This window comes from Mustelus asterias, chromosome 3 (genome assembly GCF_964213995.1).
Source record: "Mustelus asterias chromosome 3, sMusAst1.hap1.1, whole genome shotgun sequence".
Lineage (NCBI taxonomy): Eukaryota > Metazoa > Chordata > Chondrichthyes > Carcharhiniformes > Triakidae > Mustelus > Mustelus asterias.
Window position 1 is genome coordinate 157,616,429 of NC_135803.1, and position 19,315 is coordinate 157,635,743.

The 19,315-nt window shown below is 47.7% G+C and overlaps 1 protein-coding gene across 3 annotated transcripts in view; it reads left to right on the forward strand.

Annotated features, from left to right (window-relative positions):
- Nucleotides 1–19,315, forward strand: part of LOC144491758 (laminin subunit beta-2-like) — a 138,843-nt gene that overhangs the window by 72,661 nt on the left and 46,867 nt on the right. For all 3 annotated transcript variants that reach the window (XM_078210013.1, XM_078210015.1, XM_078210014.1), the window contains exons 14-19: nucleotides 1,082–1,240; nucleotides 8,398–8,525; nucleotides 8,990–9,110; nucleotides 9,851–10,043; nucleotides 15,290–15,433; nucleotides 17,285–17,516. In XM_078210013.1, coding sequence (XP_078066139.1) covers nucleotides 1,082–1,240; nucleotides 8,398–8,525; nucleotides 8,990–9,110; nucleotides 9,851–10,043; nucleotides 15,290–15,433; nucleotides 17,285–17,516 — 977 coding nt within the window. The remainder of the gene's footprint in view (nucleotides 1–1,081; nucleotides 1,241–8,397; nucleotides 8,526–8,989; nucleotides 9,111–9,850; nucleotides 10,044–15,289; nucleotides 15,434–17,284; nucleotides 17,517–19,315) is intronic.

Sequence of the window (19,315 nt, forward strand, 5' to 3'; positions counted from 1 at the left end):
ATAAAAGCTGGCATTTGATGTTGCAGTTGTATAGAACGTTGATTAGGCCACATCTGGAATACTGCGTCCAGTTCTGGTCGCCACACTACCAGAAGGACGTGGAGGCGTTAGAGAGAGTGCAGAAAAGGTTTACCAGGATGTTGCCTGGTATGGAGGGTCTTAGCTATGGAGGTGAGATTGAGTAAACTAGGGTTGTTCTCCCTGGAAAGATGGAGGTTGAGGGGCGACCTAATAGAAGTTTATAAAATTATGAAGGGCATAGATAGGGTGAACAGTTGGAAGCTTTTTCCCAGGTCAGAAATGACAAACACGAGGGGTCACAAGTTCAAGGTGAGGGGGGTTAAGGTTCAATAGAGATGTCAGGAGGACGTATTTTACACAGAGGGTGGTGGGGGCCTGGAATGCACTGCCAAGCAAGGTGGTTGAGGCAGACACATTGGGATCGTTTAAGACTTATCTAGACAGCCACATGAACAGACTGGGAATAGAGGGATACAAACGGATGGTCTAGTTACCGATGATCGGTGCAGGCTTGGAGGGCCGAAGGGCCTGTCCCTGTGCTGTATTGTTCTTTGTTCTTTGTCCCCAGAGAGCGGCAGTGGCAGGGTCAGGGAAAAAAGCAAATTACTGCAGATGCTGGAATCTGAAACCAAAAGAGAAAATGCTGGAAAATCTCAGCAGGTCTGGCAGCATCTGCAGGGAGAGAAAAGAGCTGGTGTTTCGAGTCCAGATGACCCTGCATTTTCTCTTTTGGTAGGGTCAGGGAATATTTGTAAAGCTGAGGCAGATAGATTCTTGACCAATAAGGGAGTCAAAGGATTTCGGGGGCAGCCGGGAACGCTGAGACCACAATTAGAATAGAATGGTGGGGCAGGCCTGAGGGGCTGAATGGCCTCTTCTGCTCCTAATTGGTATGTGTGTATGTTTATGTGAGGAGGCAGTTTGATTTTTAGTCTGAGGTATTGTGTGATGTCCTTTATTCCTGTAACAATCTAACAGTGCTTTGTTTGGATGATCAGTTGTATCTCGCTGTATTGGTTTGATTTGTTATTTTTAATCATTGCCTGTTTCCCACAATCAGGGAGCGACTGTTTCAAACCGGGAGCCTACTGGAAGTCACCCTGTCACTTGGACCGGAACGGGATTTGCTCGGGTTCCAGAACGTGGTGTGTTGCAATTCCAGATCAACAACATCCCGTATTCTATGGAGTTTGACTTGGTAATCCGTTATGAACCACAAGTAAGTGAAAGAGAAGCTGCATCGTATTAGCAAACAGGTTTGTAATGGGGGCATTCATTCAGAGCTTTCTCCTTGTATGGAATCCTGTGCACTGCCCACCCCCTGGTCTGAGCTGAGGCAGTGAGAATCGGCAGGATGTTTGACTGCAGAAGGCATTACCACCCAGCGCGATCTTGCTCTTGCCAGTAATACACACACCCAAATACAGAGGTTCCAGTGAGGGTCAGCTGATAGATCGGACAGGAGACCACGGCCAGAGGATGAAAGTGCGCGATGAAGCATAGATTGCAGAGCAGAACTGAGAAGAGGCTTAAAGTAAAGTTTATTTACTAGTGTCACAAGTAAGGCTTACATTAACATTGCAATGAAGTTGCTGTGAAATCCCCCTAGTCGCCACACTCTGGCGCCTGTTCGGGTCAATGCACCCTAACCAGCACGTCTTTTGGACTGTGGGAGGAAACTGGAGCACCTGGAGGAAACCCATGCAGACACGGGGAGAATGTGCAAACTCCACACAGACTGTGACCCAAACCGGGAATCGAACCCGGGTCCCTGGCGCTGTGAGGCAGCAGTCTTTAAGGAAAATCCTTCAATTCTAATTGTCAATTAATTCATTCACTGAGACTCTTTTGACGATCACATCGTTAAATCTCCCAATCCGGAGCGGCACAGTAGCACAGTGGTTAGCACTTCTGCCTCACAGCTCCAGGGACCCGGGTTTGATTCCTGGCTTGGGTCACTGTCTGTGTGGAGTTTACACATTCTCCTCGTGTCTGCGTGGGTTTCCTCCGGGTGCTCCGGTTTCCTCCCACAGTCCAAAAGTCTGGTTAGATGCATTGGCCATGCTAAATTCTCTCTGTGTACCTGAACAGGCGCCGGAGTGTGGGAACTAGGGGATTTTCACAGTAACTTCATTGCAGTGTTAATGTAAGCGTAATTGTAACATTGATAAATAAACTTAAACAAACATTCTTCACCTTAAAAATGAGACATAATTATTATCTCTTCCAGGTCTATAAATGTTAACCTTCTGTGGTATAGATCGCCAAGAGTGCGGTTAGATTTGATTTGATTTGATTTGTTATTGTCACATGGATTAGTATACAGTGAAAAGTATTGTTTCTTGCGCGCTATACAGACAAAGCATACCGTTCATAGAGAAGGAAACGAGAGGGTGAAGAATGCAGTGTTATAGTTATAGCGAGGGTGTAGAGAAAGATATTGAATTAAAGCATTGTTAGAGAGTTTAAAGAGTTAGTGAAGTTTTAGAAGCATAGAACGAGAGTAAAAGATAGAATATGAAGGTATGCTGAGCACAGCTTGCAAGAAGTCGCCTCACTCCGGTGCCATCTTGGGTATCTATGCCCAGGGGCACAGATAGAATTCAGACCCACATATCGTGCCAGGTTAACGGGGTTAGATACAGAGTAAAGCTCCCTCCACACTGTCCCCATCCAACACTCCCAGGACAGGTACAGCACGGGGTTAGATACAGAGTAAAGCTCCCTCTACACTGCCCCCATCAAACATTCCCAGGACAGGTACAGCACGGGGTTAGATACAGAGTAAAGCTCCCTCTACACTGTCCCCATCCAACACTCCCAGGACAGGTACAGCACGGGGTTAGATACAGAGTAAAGCTCCCTCCACACTGTCCCCATCAAACACTCCCAGGACAGGTACAGCACGGGGTTAGATACAGAGTAAAGCTCCCTCCACACTGTCCCCATCAAACACTCCCAGGACAGGTACAGCACGGGGTTAGATACAGAGTAAAGCTCCCTCTACACTGTCCCCATCAAACACTCCCAGGACAGGTACAGCACGGGGTTAGATACAGAGTAAAGCTCCCTCTACACTGTCCCCATCAAACACTCCCAGGACAGGTACAGCACGGGGTTAGATACAGAGTAAAGCTCCCTCTACACTGCCCCCCAGCAAACACTCCCAGGACAGGTACAGCATGGGGTTAGATACAGAGTAAAGCTCCCTCTACACTGTCCCCATCAAACACTCCCAGGATAGGTACAGCACGGGGTTAGATACAGAGTAAAGCTCCCTCTACACTGTCCCCCATCAAACACTCCCAGGACAGGTACAGCACGGGGTTAGATACAGAGTAAAGCTCCCTCTACACTGTCCCCATCAAACACTCCCAGGACAGGTACAGCACGGGGTTAGATACAGAGTAAAGCTCCCTCTACACTGTCCCCATCAAACACTCCCAGGACAGGTACAGCACGGGGTTAGATACAGAGTAAAGCTCCCTCTACACTGTCCCCATCAAACACTCCCAGGACAGGTACAGCACGGGATTAGATACAGAGTAAAGCTCCCTCTACACTGCCCCCCAGCAAACACTCCCAGGACAGGTACAGCATGGGGTTAGATACAGAGTAAAGCTCCCTCTACACTGTCCCCATCAAACACTCCCAGGATAGGTACAGCACGGGGTTAGATACAGAGTAAAGCTCCCTCTACACTGTCCCCCATCAAACACTCCCAGGACAGGTACAGCACGGGGTTAGATACAGAGTAAAGCTCCCTCTACACTGTCCCCCATCAAACACTCCCAGGACAGGTACAGCACGGGGTTAGATACAGAGTAAAGCTCCCTCTACACTGTCCCCAGCAAACACTCCCAGGACAGGTACAGCACGGGGTTAGATACAGAGTAAAGCTCCCTCTACACTGTCCCCAGCAAACACTCCCAGGACAGGTACAGCACGGGGTTAGATACAGAGTAAAGCTCCCTCTACACTGTCCCCAGCAAACACTCCCAGGACAGGTACAGCACGGGGTTAGATACAGAGTAAAGCTCCCTCTACACTGTCCCCCATCAAACACTCCCAGGACAGGTACAGCACGGGGTTAGATACAGAGTAAAGCTCCCTCTACACTGCCCCCCAGCAAACACTCCCAGGACAGGGACAGCACAGGGTTAGATACAGAGTAAAGTTCCCCTTTCTAATGTGTCATCATTTTCTGTATTCTTCTGACTCTTCACTGTTTTGTTTGGGCTTTGATGAGAAACTAACCTGTTTGGCACTTCCTGAATTTTAGCCCAAGGCCATTCACTGGATAATCTGATTGTGATGTGGAGATGCCGGCGTTGGACTGGGGTAAACACAGTAAGAAGTTTAACAACACCAGGTTAAAGTCCAACAGGTTTATTTGGTAGCAAAAGCCACACAGGCTTTCGGAGCTCCAAGCCCCTTCTTCAGGTGAGTGGGAATTCTGTTCACAAACACCGCTCGACAATCACCAGGCAAGACCGTTCTCCTCCTGCTGGGGAGCACCCCCAGCGGCCACGGGCATCCGGCCTCCGACACCCAGGCAAACGCTCCCCAAGGCGGCCCCCGCGACACACGACGGCGCAGAGTCGCCGAGCAGAAGCTTGAGCTTGGCTGTCGGTTTCTGCTCGGCGACACTCTGGGTGCTCCCCAGCAGGAGGAGAACGGTCTTGCCTGGTGATTGTCGAGCGGTGTTTGTGAACAGAATTCCCACTCACCTGAAGAAGGGGCTTGGAGCTCCGAAAGCCTGTGTGGCTTTTGCTACCAAATAAACCTGTTGGACTTTAACCTGGTGTTGTTAAACTTCTTAATCTGATTGTCACACGTCACCCACATGTTTGTTGTCAATGGGTCTCGCCCTCATTGAGGAATGTGAAACCTGACCGAGAGCCCCACCTGCTGGGTAAACCGATATTGCAACACCTCTTGCCTGGTGTTTGCTGGAGCAGTCGCCAGTGAGAGGTGACTACAATATTCCCAAGATGATCAGTGAAAGACTAATTTCACCACAGCAGCAGCTTGTGCTGGATAGGAACCCAGTCCCTGTTGTGAAAGCGGTACATTGTCTCTTGCAGATCCCAGTCCCTGTTCCTCTCAGCACTGTCTGTACACCAGAACACTTTTACATTGTTCCCACAAATTTGGTTTGATTTATTATTGTCACATGTATTAACATACAGTGAAAAGTATTGTTTCTTGCGCGCTATACAGACAAAGCATACCGTTCATAGAGAAGGAAAGGAGAGAGTGCAGAATGTAGTGTTACAGTCATAGCCAGGGTGTAGAGAAAGATCAACTTAATGCAAGGTAGGTCCATTCAAAAGTCTGACAGCAGCAGGGAATCCTGCATTCAGTAGCTCAGACTACTTTTCTTTCAGCACATTGTTTCCTTATTACACATCTTATAATTATTCTGTCAATGTGGAATTTACAATCTGTGAATGAGATGCAGGGTTAATGCACCAGAAATACAGTCAGGCTAAAAAGGTGAAATTATGAGGAGAATTTGCACATGCTGGGAGTAAACCAGTGTGGGGCAGGTGAAGTTGAGATACAGATCAGCCATGATCTCAACAAATGGTGGAATAGGCTCAGAACGGAATGACCACCTCCTATTCCTATGTGACAGAGTTGAGGGGCTGAATGGCCTCCTATTAGGGACGGCACGGTAGCACAGTGGTTAGCACTGCTGCTTCACAGCTCCAGGGTCCCGGGTTCGATTCCCGGCTCGGGTCACTGTCTGTGTGGAGTTTGCACATTCTCCTCGTGTCTGCGTGGGTTTCCTCCGGGTGCTCCGGTTTCCTCCCACAGTCCAAAGATGTGCGGGTTAGGTTGATTGGCCAGGTTAAACAATTGCCCTTTAGAGTCCTGGGATGTGTAGGTTAGAGGGATTAGCGGGGAAAATATGTGGGGGTAGGGCCTGGGTGGGATTGTGGTCGGTGCAGACTCGATGGGCCGAATGGCCTCCTTCTGCACTGTAGGGTTTCTATGATTTCTATGATATTCCTATGTGACAGAGTTGAGAGCTGAATAGTTCCCTCTTAGTCCTATTTAGTACAACCCAACATAAAGAAGACTATAATTATGAGTGTATTAAATTACTTATTTCCATTGGCTGGTGTGAGGGTGACAAAAGGACATCAGGTTAAGGTCATCAAGAGAGTTGGTTGGAGAAAATATTTTTAGGTTGAGGGTTTCTGAGGAAATTGAATATCCAGCGAGAAACAGACGGAGCAGCAGAATCCAGAATAACCTTTCAAAGGAAAGGGGATAAATATTGGAAAAATATAGAGGGATCCGGAGAAAGGATGAAGTGGAACATGGGACAGACTCTGTCAGAGAATCAACACAGTCCAGTCAGCCAAATATCCGCCTCCTGCACAGAACATTGCTTTTAGTTCCAGCCATTATGCCCACGTTTCCTCTTCCTTTCTGAACGTTTTGGCAGTTTCTCTCTCTTGTATCTCGACAGCAGTGGCTGTTCTTCACTGAGTCGAGAGAGAGTAGGTGACAGGAAAGCTTTAGAATCGTGGGTATCACATTGTTGCTTTCTAGTTATTAAGCTAATTGTTTTTTCTGACAAAGTCCTGGAGGATTGTGGCAAATTGCCCTGGCTGAGTGGAGCTAACTCAACAGAAACCGAGAAAGCTCTGGATCCCTTCCAATATGTGGGAGGATCATAGTACAGAAGAACAAGGACAGCAGGGGCATGGGAACACCCTCACCTTCAGGCTTCTGTCCAACCCATACACCATCCTTACTTGGAACTCTAGCACCCATCATTCACTATCACCAATACTGAGGGGGTAACTGTCCACCTGCATGAAGAATAAATGATGTTATTACAAAGAAAAGCAAGGGAGTTTATCCCAGTTTACTATCCGGTCGTTATCACACTGCTGCTTGTGGGACTGTGCTGTGTGCTAATTGCCTGAGCTACTGTCTGCATCACAACAGTCACGATGCTTCAAAAATTCTTCATTTGTGGTAAAGTGTTTTAGAGTGTCTTATAGAGAGTGCGGTGTCTTATAGAGAGTGCGGTGTCCTATGGAGAGTGCAGCACCCTATAGCGAGAGCGGCCGCCCTATAGCGAGGGTGGCGCCCTATAGCGAGGGTGGCGCCCTATAGCGAGGGTGGCGCCCTATAGCGAGGGTGGCGCCCTATAGCGAGGGTGGCGCCCTATAGCGAGGGTGGCGCCCTATAGCGAGGGTGGCGCCCTATAGCGAGGGTGGCGCCCTATAGCGAGGGCGGCGCCCTATAGCGAAGGTGGCGCCCTATAGCGAGGGTGGCGCCCTATAGCGAAGGTGGCACCCTATAGCGAGAGCGGCCGCCCTATAGCGAGGGTGGCGCCCTATAGCGAGAGCGGCCGCCCTATAGCGAGGGTGGTGCCCTATAGCGAGGGTGGTGCCCTATAGCGAGGGTGGCGCCCTATAGCGAGGGCGGCGCCCTATAGCGAAGGTGGCGCCCTATAGCGAGGGCGGCGCCCTATAGCGAGGGTGGCGCCCTATAGCGAGGGCGGCCGCCCTATAGCGAGGGCGGGCGCCCTATAGCGAGGCCGGGCGCCCTATAGCGAGGGTGGCGCCCTATAGCGAGGGTGGCGCCCTATAGCGAGGGTGGCGCCCTATAGCGAGGGTGGCGCCCTATAGCGAGGGTGGCGCCCTATAGCGAGGGTGGCGCCCTATAGCGAAGGTGGCGCCCTATAGCGAAGGTGGCGCCCTATAGCGAGGGTGGCGCCCTATAGCGAAGGTGGCGCCCTATAGCGAGGGTGGCGCCCTATAGCGAAGGTGGCGCCCTATAGCGAGGGTGGCGCCCTATAGCGAAGGTGGCGCCCTATAGCGAGGGTGGCGCCCTATAGCGAGAGCGGCCGCCCTACGGAGAGCGCAGCACCCTATGGACATATGACAGGAGTGGACCATTCAGCCCCTTGAGCCTGTTCTGCAATTCAATAATATAATGGCTAATTTTGGCCTCAGCTCTGCTTTCCTGCTCACCCCTCATACCCTTTGACCTCCTTGTCCTGAGGTCATCAAAATGCAGGTCTTTCTTTCAAAGGCACTGATTAGACTTGCCCTAATGCAATTGGTCATACTGAGACGATCATCACTTACAATTCCAACAGAGCGTTCTGAAGAAACTTCTTTATCCAGAGAGAGTATTTCTTTACTCACAGAGTGTTCGATGTGAGCAGTATCGACACGTTTACGGGGAAGCTGACAAACACATGAGGGAGAAAGGAATAGAAGGATATATAGATCAGATGAAGTTGGGTGGGAGGACGGCTGTGTGGTGTATAAATAACAGCATGGACCATTCGGGCCGAGTGGCCTGTTTCTGTGTAATTTTATGTATTGTTTCTTATTACAGTTCCCAGAGGAATGGGAAAAGGTGTCCATTTCCATTATCCGGCCAGGCCCCATTCCTACCAGCAGTCCTTGTGGGAACACCATTCCCGCTGATGATCTGTTAGTCACCACATTGCCAGCAGGCTTCAGGTAAGGGACAGGGGGTCAAAGAATGACCTGTGTTAGAATCGGTGAAAGATCTGAGTGTGTGTGATCACAAACAATGTTTGCAATCATCTGATTATAGATTCCATTAGTTTTCTGTAAATCTTTCATTACTTCCCTCTCTCACTTTCTCTGTTACTCCCTATAAAGCTCTCTCTGTGTTTTATTCCTGTATCTATATTACTCTCTGTCTTTGTCTCTCAAAGGCTGTCAGTTACGTAACACTCTTGTCACTAGTATCATAATGTTCTGGGTTCGAGCCCCAATCCAGAAATTTGAAAACATAATTAAGCTGGACACTTATCAGCACAATACTGAGGAACCTCCAGTAATGCACCTCCCAGCCCAAGGAACTCCCGTTAACACAATTCCCAGCCTGAGGAACCCCCATTAACACACAGTTAGCATTTTGCTCTCACAATTTGCAGTTATTTATTCTTATCTTTCAGATATGTGGTCCTCTCTCAGCCAGTCTGCCTCGAACGTTCAGTCAGCTACACAATCCGGCTGGAATTCAAACGTTACAGTTCCCGAGGAAGGACTCCGAATGCTTATGTTCTTGTGGACTCTGTAAGTACTGGAAATGAATAGGGCATGATGTGTCTGTCTGTGTGTGGCATGCCCCTGTAAACTGTGCAGGAAAAAATCAGTAGGCCTTGGGCATTTTATAAAAATTGACTTCTTAAATACTTACCAAGGTGTGCAGACAAAACATAAAGCATTAGCTGAGACCAGCCTGGGACTGGAGTCGCAGAACTAAACATGGCGACCTCCAAACCATATTACTAAGCAGGGTGACACAGTGGTTAGCACTGCTGCCTCACAGCACCAGGGACCCGGGTTCGATTTCCGACTTGGGTGACTATCTGTGTGGAGTTTGCTAATTCTCCCCGTGTCTGCATGGGTTTCCTCCGGGTGCTCCGGTTTCCTCCCACAGTCCAAAGATGTGCAGGTTAGGTGGATTGGCCATGCTAAATTGACCCTTAGTGTCCCAAGATGTGTAGGTTAGAGGGGATTAGCAGGGTAAATATGTGGGATTAAGAGGATAGGGTTGGGTAAGATGCTGTGTTGCAGAGTTGGAGCAGGCACGATGGGCCGAATGGCCTCCTTCTGCTCTGTAAGGATTCTATAATGGTCACTGAGAAACTAGCATCTTGTAAATTCTTTGATGAAATGTTGATAAGATCAAATCTTGAGCATTTTATGCTTTTGTAGAATATTGCCAGTGGACTGGGACCGTCTGGATAAATCTCAGTTATGTTGGATTGTGGAACAAAGAGCACTTCCAACGGTTTAATTTCTGCTTGCAGATTGTGTTGGTTCCTCGCTATTCCTCCATGGAGATGTTCATTGCTGGAGATACTGCTTCCATCAGGAGGAAAGAGACCTTTGAGCGTTATCGTTGCCATGACAACAGCATCCCAGTTGTCAAGCCAATGATGACGGACATCTGTGCCAAGCTAATCAGCAGCATGTCAGCTATAATCCACAATGGGGCACTGCGTAAGTCGGAAGCCATGATTCTTTTCAATTGTTCCAATAAACTTAGAATCAAACATGTATTAAACATCCAATCTCTCCATCACTTGCTGCAATGTGTACCATCGATAAGATGCACCACAGCAACTTGCCAAGTCTCCTTCAAGAGCACCGTCCAAACCCGCAGCCTCTCCCACCTGGAAGAACGAGGGAAGCAGATGCGTGGGACCACCAGCACCTGCAAGTCCCCCTCCTGCTCTCTCACGCTATCCTGATTTAGTTATGTCGCCATTCCTTCACTGTCACCTGGTCAACATCCCACACCTCCCAAACTGACAGGATTGTGGGAAAACCTACACCGCATGAACTGCAGCAATTCAGGAAGGTAGCTCATTATCACCTTCTCCAGGAACAATTAGATACAGGCAATAGGCTGGCTTTGCCATTGATGATGTGGAGATGCCGGCGTTGGACTGGGGTAAACACCATGGTTTCCAACCATTATTCATGTAAATTGAGTTTGTGTCTTTATAAGCTCTGTTTGTGAACAGAATTCCCACTCACCTGAAGAAGGGGCTTAGAGCTTCGAAAGCTTGTGTGGCTTTTGCTACCAAATAAACCTGTTGGACTTTAACCTGGTGTTGTTAAACTTCTTACTGTGTTTGCCATTGATCCCATACCTGCGAATGTGAGTGTTTGTGAATGGCAAGGTGGACAGCTTCAACTACTCCCCACAGATGGTGGGGATTGGTCCGGAGGGATATGGATCTGATTGACAAATTAGCAAGAAAGCTGGGAAGATTTCTGTTGAAAAAAATGATTGATAGCCATCAGTAAGGATTTTACTTTTTATTTGACCATGAATAGATGAACGGCAGTAGTTGTTCTATTCTAACCCGACAATACGCAGTGAGTTATGATTTGGAAGGTGCTGCCTGAACAGGTAATGAAAGTTGAGTCAACAGTAACTTTCAAAAGAAAATTAATTAAATAGTTGAAAAGGTAAAATTTGCAGGGCCACATGGAAAGAGCAGGTGGGTCAAAATCCTGGAACTCCCGACCTAACAGCACAGTGGGTTTATCTATTACCACATGGATTGTAGCGGTTCAAGAAGGCAGCTCACTACTCCCCTCACAAGAGGCAGCTAAAGATGGGTAATAAATGCTGGCCGAGCCAGCGACGCCCACAACCCATGAATGAATTTTTTAAATTGGATAGCTCTCCCAAACAGCCAAAAGAGATACATTGGACAGAATGGCCTCTCTCTGTGCTGTAAGATTCTATGATTATTGAGAATGATGATGAGTGGATTGTGAACTAGGTGCAGGGAGTGAATAGAACATAGAACATTACAGCGCAGTACAGGCCCTTCGGCCCTCAATGTTGCGCCGACCTGTGAAACTAATCTAAAGCCCATCTAACCTACACTATTCCAATATCATCCATATGTTTATCCAATGACCATTTAAATGCTCTTAATGTTGGCGAGTCCACTACTGCTGCAGGCAGGGCATTCCATGCCCTTACTACTCTCTGAGTGAAGAACCTACCTCTGACATCTGTCCTATATCTATCACCCCTCAATTTAAAGCTATGTCCCCTCGTGTTAGCCATCACCATCCGAGGAAAAAGGCTCTTACTGTCCACCCTATCTAATCCTCTGATCATACATGCCTCTATTAAGTCACCTCTTAACCTTCTTCTCTCTAACAAAAACAGCCTCAAGTCCCTCAGCCGTTCCTCATAAGACCTTCCCACCAGACCAGGCAACATCCTGGTAAATCTCCTCTGCACACTTTCCAATGCTTCCACATCCTTCCTACAATGCGGCGACCAGAACTGTACGCAATACTCCAAGTGCGGCCGCACCAGAGTTTTGTACAGTTGCAGCATGACCTCATGGCTCCGAAACTCAATCCCTCTACCAATAAAAGCTAACACACCATATGCCTTCTTAACAACCCTATCAACCTGGGTGCCAACTTTCAGGGATCTATGCACATGGACACCGAGATCTCTTTGCTCATCCACACTACCAAGTATCTTACCATTAGCCCAGTACTCTGTATTCCTGTTACTCCTTCCAAAGTGAATCACCTCACACTTTTCCACATTAAACTCCATTTGCCACCTCTCAGCCCAGCTCTGCAGCTTATCTATGTCCCTCTGTAAACTGCAACATCCTTCCGCACTGTCCACAACTCCACCGACTTTAGTGTCATCCGCAAATTTACTAACCCATCCTTCTACGCCCTCATCCAGGTCATTTATAAAAATGACAAACAGCAGTGGCCCCAAAACAGATCCTTGTGGTACACCACTAGTAACTGAACTCCGGGATGAACATTTCCCATCAACCACCACCCTCTGTCTTCCGACAGCTAGCCAATTTCTGATCCAAACCGCTAAATCAACATTTGCTATCCTCCAGTCTTCTGGCACTGTTCCTGTAGACAATGACGACATAAAGATCAAAGCCAAAGGCTCTGCAATCTCCTCCCTAGCCTCCCAGAGAATCCTAGGATAAATCCCATCTGGCCCAGGGGACTTATCTATTTTCACACATTCCAGAATTGCTAACACCTCCTACTTATGAACATTAATCCCGTCTAGTCTAATAGCCTGTATCTCAGTACTCCCCTCGACAACATTGTCTTTTTCCTGTGTGAATACTGACGAAAAATATTCATTTAGTGCCTCTCCTATCTCTTCGGACTCTGAGCACAACTTCCCACTACTGTCCTTGACTGGCCCTAATCTTACCCTAGTCATTCTTTTATTCCTGACATACCGATAGAAAGCTTTGGGGTTTTCCTTGATCCTACCCACCAAAGACTTCTCAAGTCCCCTCCTGGCTCTTCTTAGCTCTCTCTTTAGGTCCTTCCTGGCTAACTTATAACTCTCAAGCACCCTAACTGAGCCTTCACGTCTCATCTTTCCATAAGTCTCCTTCTTCCTCTTCACAAGAGATTCAACTTCTTTAGTAAACCACGGTTCCCTCGCTCGACCACTTCCTCCCTGCCTAACAGGTACATACTTATCAAGGACACCCAGTAGCTGTTCCTTGAATAAGCTCCACATTTCAATTGTGCCCATCCCCTGCAGTTTCCTTCCACATCCTATGCATCCTAAATCTCGCCTAATCGCATCATAATTTCCTTTCCCCCAGCTATAACTCTTGCCCTGCGGTATATACCTATCCCTTTCCATCATAGAAATCATAAAAATCCTACAGTGCAGAAGGAGGCCATTCGGCCCATCGAGTCTGCACCGACCACAATCCCACCCAGCCCTACCCCCACATATTTTACCCGCTAATCCCTCTAACATATGCATTTTAGAATTCTAAAGGGCAATTTTTAACCTGGCCAATCAACCTAACCCGCACATCTTTGGACTGTGGGAGGAAACCGGAGCACCCGGAGGAAACCCACGCAGACACGAGGAGAATGTGCAAACTCCACACAGACAGTGACCTGAGCATCGCTAAAGTAAACGTTACCGAATTGTGGTCATTATCACCAAAGTGTTCACCTACCTCCAAATCTAACACCTGGCCTTGTTCATTACCCAGTACCAAATCCAATGTGGCCTCGCCTCTTGTTGGCCTATCTACATACTGTGTCAGGAAGCCTTCCTGCACACATTGGACAAAAACTGACCCATCTAAAGTACTCGAACTATAGCTTTTCCAGTCAATATTTGTAAAGTTAAAGTCCCCCATAACAACTACCCTGTTACTTTCGCTCCTATCCAGAATCATCTTTGCAATCCTTTCCTCTACATCTCTGGAACGTTTCGGAGGCCTATAGAAAACTCCCAACAGGGTGACCTCTCCTTTCCTGTTTCTAACCTCAGCCCATACTACCTCAGTCGATGAGTCCTCATCTAACGTCCTTTCTGCCACCGTAATACTGTCCTTGACTAACAATGCCACACCTCCCTCTCTTTTACCACCTTCCCTGCACTTACTGAAACATCTAAACCCCAGAACCTGCAACAACCATTCCTGTCCCTGCTCTATCCATGTCTCCGAGATGGCCACAACGTCGAAATCCCAGGTACCAACCCATGCTGCAAGTTCACCCACCTTATTCCGGATGCTCCTGGCGTTGAAGTATACACACTTCAAACCACCTTCCTGCCTGCTGGTACACTCCCGCGACCTTGAAACCTTATTCATGACCTCACTACTCTCAACCTCCTGTACACTGGAGCTACAATTCAGGTTCCCATCCCCCTGCTGAATTAGTTTAAACCCTCTCGAAGAGCATTAGCAAATTTCCCCCCCAGGATATTGGTACTCCTCTGGTTCAGGTGCAGACCATCCTGTTTGTAGAGGTCCCACCTACCCCAGAATGAGCCCCAATTGTCCAGGTATCTGAATCCCTCCCTCCTGCACCATCCCTGTAGCCACGTGTTCAACTGCTCTCTCTCCCTATTCCTCTCCTCACTATCACGTGGCACGGGTAACAAACCAGAGATAACAACTCTGTTTGTTCCAGCCCTAAGCTTCCACCCTGACTCCCTGAATTTCTGCCTTACATCCCCACCCCTTTTCCGACCTATGTCTTTGGTGCCGATGTGAACCACGACTTGGGGCTGGTCCCCCTCCCCCTTAAGGATCCCAAAAACACGATCCGAGACATCAGGGACCCCGGCACCTGGGAGGCAACACACCAGCCACGAGTCTCTCTTGTTCCCACAGAATCTCCTATCTATCCCCCTAACTATGGAGTCCCCAATAACTAATGCTCTACTCCTCTCCCCCCTTCCCTTCTGAGCAACAAGGACAGACTCTGTGCCAGAGACCTGTACCCCATGGCTTACCCCGGTAAGTCCCCCCTGCCCCCGCAACACTATCCAAAATGGTGTACTTGTTATACAGAGGAACGGCCACAGGGGGTCGCTGCTCTGACTGCTTCTTACCCCTTCTAACAGTCACCCAAGTATCTTCATTTCTAGGAGTAACTACCTCCCCGTAGCTTCTATCTATAGCTGCCTCTGCCTCCCGAATGATCCTGAGTTCATCCAGTTCCAGCTCCAGATCCCTAACACGGTCTTCAAGGAGCTGGAATTGGGTGCACTTCCTGCAGGTGTACACAGCCGGGACACTGGTGTCCCTCACCTCAAACATCCCTCAGGAGGAACATTGCACTGCCTGCACTGACATCCCTGCTACTTCCCTTACTGAGAAACAATAGAGAAAAGAAGAAAAGAAAAAAAAAGCCTACCTGCTCTCACAGCTTATTGTTTTGTGTGTTTCCAGCTTGCCAGTGTGACCCTCAAGGCTCGCTGAGTTTGGAGTGTGAGTCTAACGGTGGACATTGCCGGTGCAAACCCAGAGTGATTGGCAGGCGTTGTCAACAATGTGCTCCTGGGACCTACGGATTCGGCCCAATGGGTTGCCAGGGTAAGGGATCGGGAGAAAGAAACTCTCCGGTCATTCCATGTTCGCACAACAAACCCAATTTAAAACTGTTGGGGGCTTTGCTTTTGACCAGAGTGCTGAGGTCAGTAAGTTTTCATTTGCTAATGCCATCACAAACAATCTTTCTCTACACCCTAGCTATGACTGTAACACTACATTCTGCACCCTCTCCTTTCCTTCTCTATGAACGGTATGTTTTGTCTGTATAGCTGGAAAGAAACAATACTTTTCACTGTATGTTAATACATGACAATAATAAATCAAATCAAATCAAATCAATGCAGGAAAATGGAGTTGAGCCACAGATCAAACTTGATCCAATTGAATTGTCAAACAGGACCGAGAGTTTGAATGGTCTTATACTGTTCCTCTGTGCTTACCTTCCTGTGTACTCATTCCCTTATCTATTGCTGTTTTGATATGGGTAAATAACTATAAACTGACTCCACCGACAGACAGATCTGTAACTAGGAGAAACAAGAGCAGAGATCTAAGGTGATTTGTAGAAGGATTAGAGGGGACTTGAGGAAAACACTTTTCACCCAGAGGGTGGTGGGTGTCTGGAATTCACAGTCTATGTTGGTGGTTCAGTCAGAAGCACTCAGATTATTTAAAAGGTCCCCGGATCAGCATCTGAAATGCTAGAACCTGCAAAGCTACAGATCAGGTGCTGGAAGATGGGATTAAAATAAGCGGCTAGTTTGTTTGTTTTCCTTTATTTTTGGCCGGTGCAGACATGATTGGCTGAATGGTCTCTTTCTGTGCTGTAAGATTTCTACGGTTCTAAACAAATTTAAGTTAATCAACTAAAAGAGGGAAAATTTATAAACACACTGGGCCTGCTTTTACCATCAAGTTGCACCTATTTTTGGGCGCGGAAACTTGGTAAAGTCAGTTGTGAGGCGAGTAGCGCGATCCACGCCCGCTTCCGCGCTGGTTCCCACTTTACCAAGGGCCGAAAATGGCCGCGATCGGGACTGCGCCTGAAACGGGCACGACAGCCATTTGCATGCATTTAAATTGACTTAATGGGCTGCACGCCCAACCTTACCGGCACTTCCCCCTTTCCCACCATGTTCGCCCATCCAGAATCGGCGCGAAACAGACATGCTCCATAGAAGTCCAATTCGGGCGCTCCATCAATGAGGGTTAGTGAGGGGGGAAGTGCCGAGTGTCCAACAGCTCTCTGCTTGAGATGGGTGGAGTGGGGGGGGAAGGCGGGTGTGCTGCCACTCTGCCTGTGATCAGTGAGTAGGAAGGGGGGGAGGGGCCCACAATCAGTCTGGGTGGCAGAGGGGGTGGGGGGATAAAGGGGTCAGTAATGTTTGTGGGGGCCAGGGGAAGGCATTATCCGGCCCGGGAGGGACGTGGCAGGGGAGCAGCATTCTATATATTTTTTCTGTGCATGCGCAGTTGGAGGCTCCGATTGGAGCTGCAGGATTTCGGGCGCGTTAAGCCCCGCCCACAGGCTTCTGCAGCGCGATTCGGAATCGCTGATACTTTTTCAGGCAGAGTGCGTGTGGGGGCGCCAGAGAACAGGTCTAAAAGTCAGATCTGAAACACTCCCAGTTTCAAGTCCGCCCAGCACTTAGAATCAAAATGGTGAAATAGGGCCCAGTGAGTTATTGCCTGAAAGGATGATGGAAGCAAATTCAACACTTTTTACTTAAATGGGACTTGGATAAACAGTTGAAAGCTGAGGGGAAGGAGTCGGGAGACAGTGCAGGCAAAGATGGGCCGAATGGCTTCCTCCCACCCTGTAAAATTCAAAATGATCTCTTTGTGAAACTCTGTGCTTCAATGGACAAACTCTCTTTTTCTCTCTGCTCACAGCCTGTAACTGTAAGCGGGAGGGATCGTACAACATGATTTGTGACCAAATCAGTGGACAATGCCAGTGCCGGGCAGGAGCATTCAGCAGGCAATGTAGTCACTGCCAACACGGATACTGGGGCTTCCCAAACTGCCAGCCATGTCAGTGCAATGGACATACGGAGGAGTGTGACCAGCAGACTGGAGCTTGCCTCAATTGTCGAAGTAACAGTATGGGCCAAAACTGTGAGCGGTAAGAACCCAATCAAACCAAGTCATCTCCTTGGAACATGTATGTTGTGTAACAAGTGGGTTCAGAGGACATAGGATGGATAATCATGGGATGTGAATTACACCTATTGAATATTGAGGTTTCCAAAACAGAAAAGGCTACTTAGTTCATTGTGGCAATGCCAGCACTTCGAAAGCTAAAACCTAAACTAACTCTACACTTCCATGCTCTCCCCATGGTCATGTAGGAATTCTAGACTTATTCCACTCTCTTCTCATAGTCTTGTACCAATCCCAAACTAATCCCACTGCCCCGCTCTCCCCCCCATAGCCTTCTTTCTTCCATTGCTTCAAATATTTATCCATAATTTTCCCTAAAGGGTTGCATAGTCTGTTTTCCGGTTACTCCCTATGGCAAAGTATTCCTGCTAGAAATTTGATGCAAGTTAAAATCACCTCCTTTGTGTCTTGTCTTTGTATCCCTGTGTTTTTTCTCTCATTGTTCTTTCTGAATTGCTGGTTATCTATAATATCTTTTACTTCTGACTTTCATAGAATCATAGAATCCTACAGTGCAGAAGGAGGCCATTAGGCCCATCGAGTCTGCACCAACCACAACCCTACCCGGAGGAAACCCATGCAGACACAGGGAGAATGTGCAGACTCCACACAGACAGTGACCCAAGCTGGGAATTGAACCTGGGTCCCTGGCGCTGTGAGGTAGCAGTGCTAACCACTGTGCCACCGTGCTGCCCTAGTTTGTTTCGAAAATCTGGGACATCTGTAGCCTCCAGTTTTATAGGTTAACCCATTCATGTCTTTCAACTGTGGTTAATCACTCATCCAAATGGCAGACAGATGAAGCGCATCTTAGCAGAGTGTCACTGCAGCTTGGGGAGGTGATGTTGTCGTGGTAATATCACTGGGCTAGAAAGCCAGATACTCAAGCTAATGCTCTGGGTTCATATCCCAGCACAGCAACTGCTGGAATTTAAATTCAATTAATAAATAAATCTGGAATTAAAAGCTATCCTCAGTAATGATGACTATTATTGATTGTTGTAAAAACCCATCTGGTTCACGAATGCCCTTTAGGGAAAGAAATCTGCTGTCCTTACCTGGTCTGGCCTACATGTCATTCTTAACTGCCCTTTGTAATGACTGGGTAAGCCACTCAGTTCAAGGGAAATTAGGAATGGATAACAAATGCTGGCTTTGCCAGCAATGAATAAGGTTGAACTCTGCTGTCCAGAAACAGGCCAGTAAATCTGTGCTAGCACCAGCTCTTCAATTAAAATGACCCACTTTAATCCCATTTCTTTGTATATTTTTCTGTTCTGTCTTTTCAAATCCTTAACAATTCCTTTTTTCTAATGTTACAGTCTCTGCCTTCATGTTCTCGGTGGTAAATCAGTCCATGTTCTGACTAATCTTTTGTATGAAAACACAAGTCAGAACAATAGCAGTGAAACTTGGGATTGGCTGGTGAAATGGGCAGACGCTTGTCAGATGCGATTTAATGGTGAGAAGTGATGAATTTAGGGAGGAAGAATGAGGAAGGGCAATAGAAAATAGAGAGTATAGTTTTAAAGGGGGCTTGAGGACAGGCATTTGGCGGGTGAATGTGTACAAATCTTTGAAAATAGTTGGACACACTGCAAAGGCTTGAATAAACAATATAAGATCCTTAACTTTATAAATGCAAGTATTGAGGAAAATATGCAAGAAGTTGTGTTAAAGATTTATAAATCACTAGCTGGCCCAGAAGGGGTATTGTATCCAATTCTGGGCTCCACAGATTAGAAAGAATGTGAAATCTTC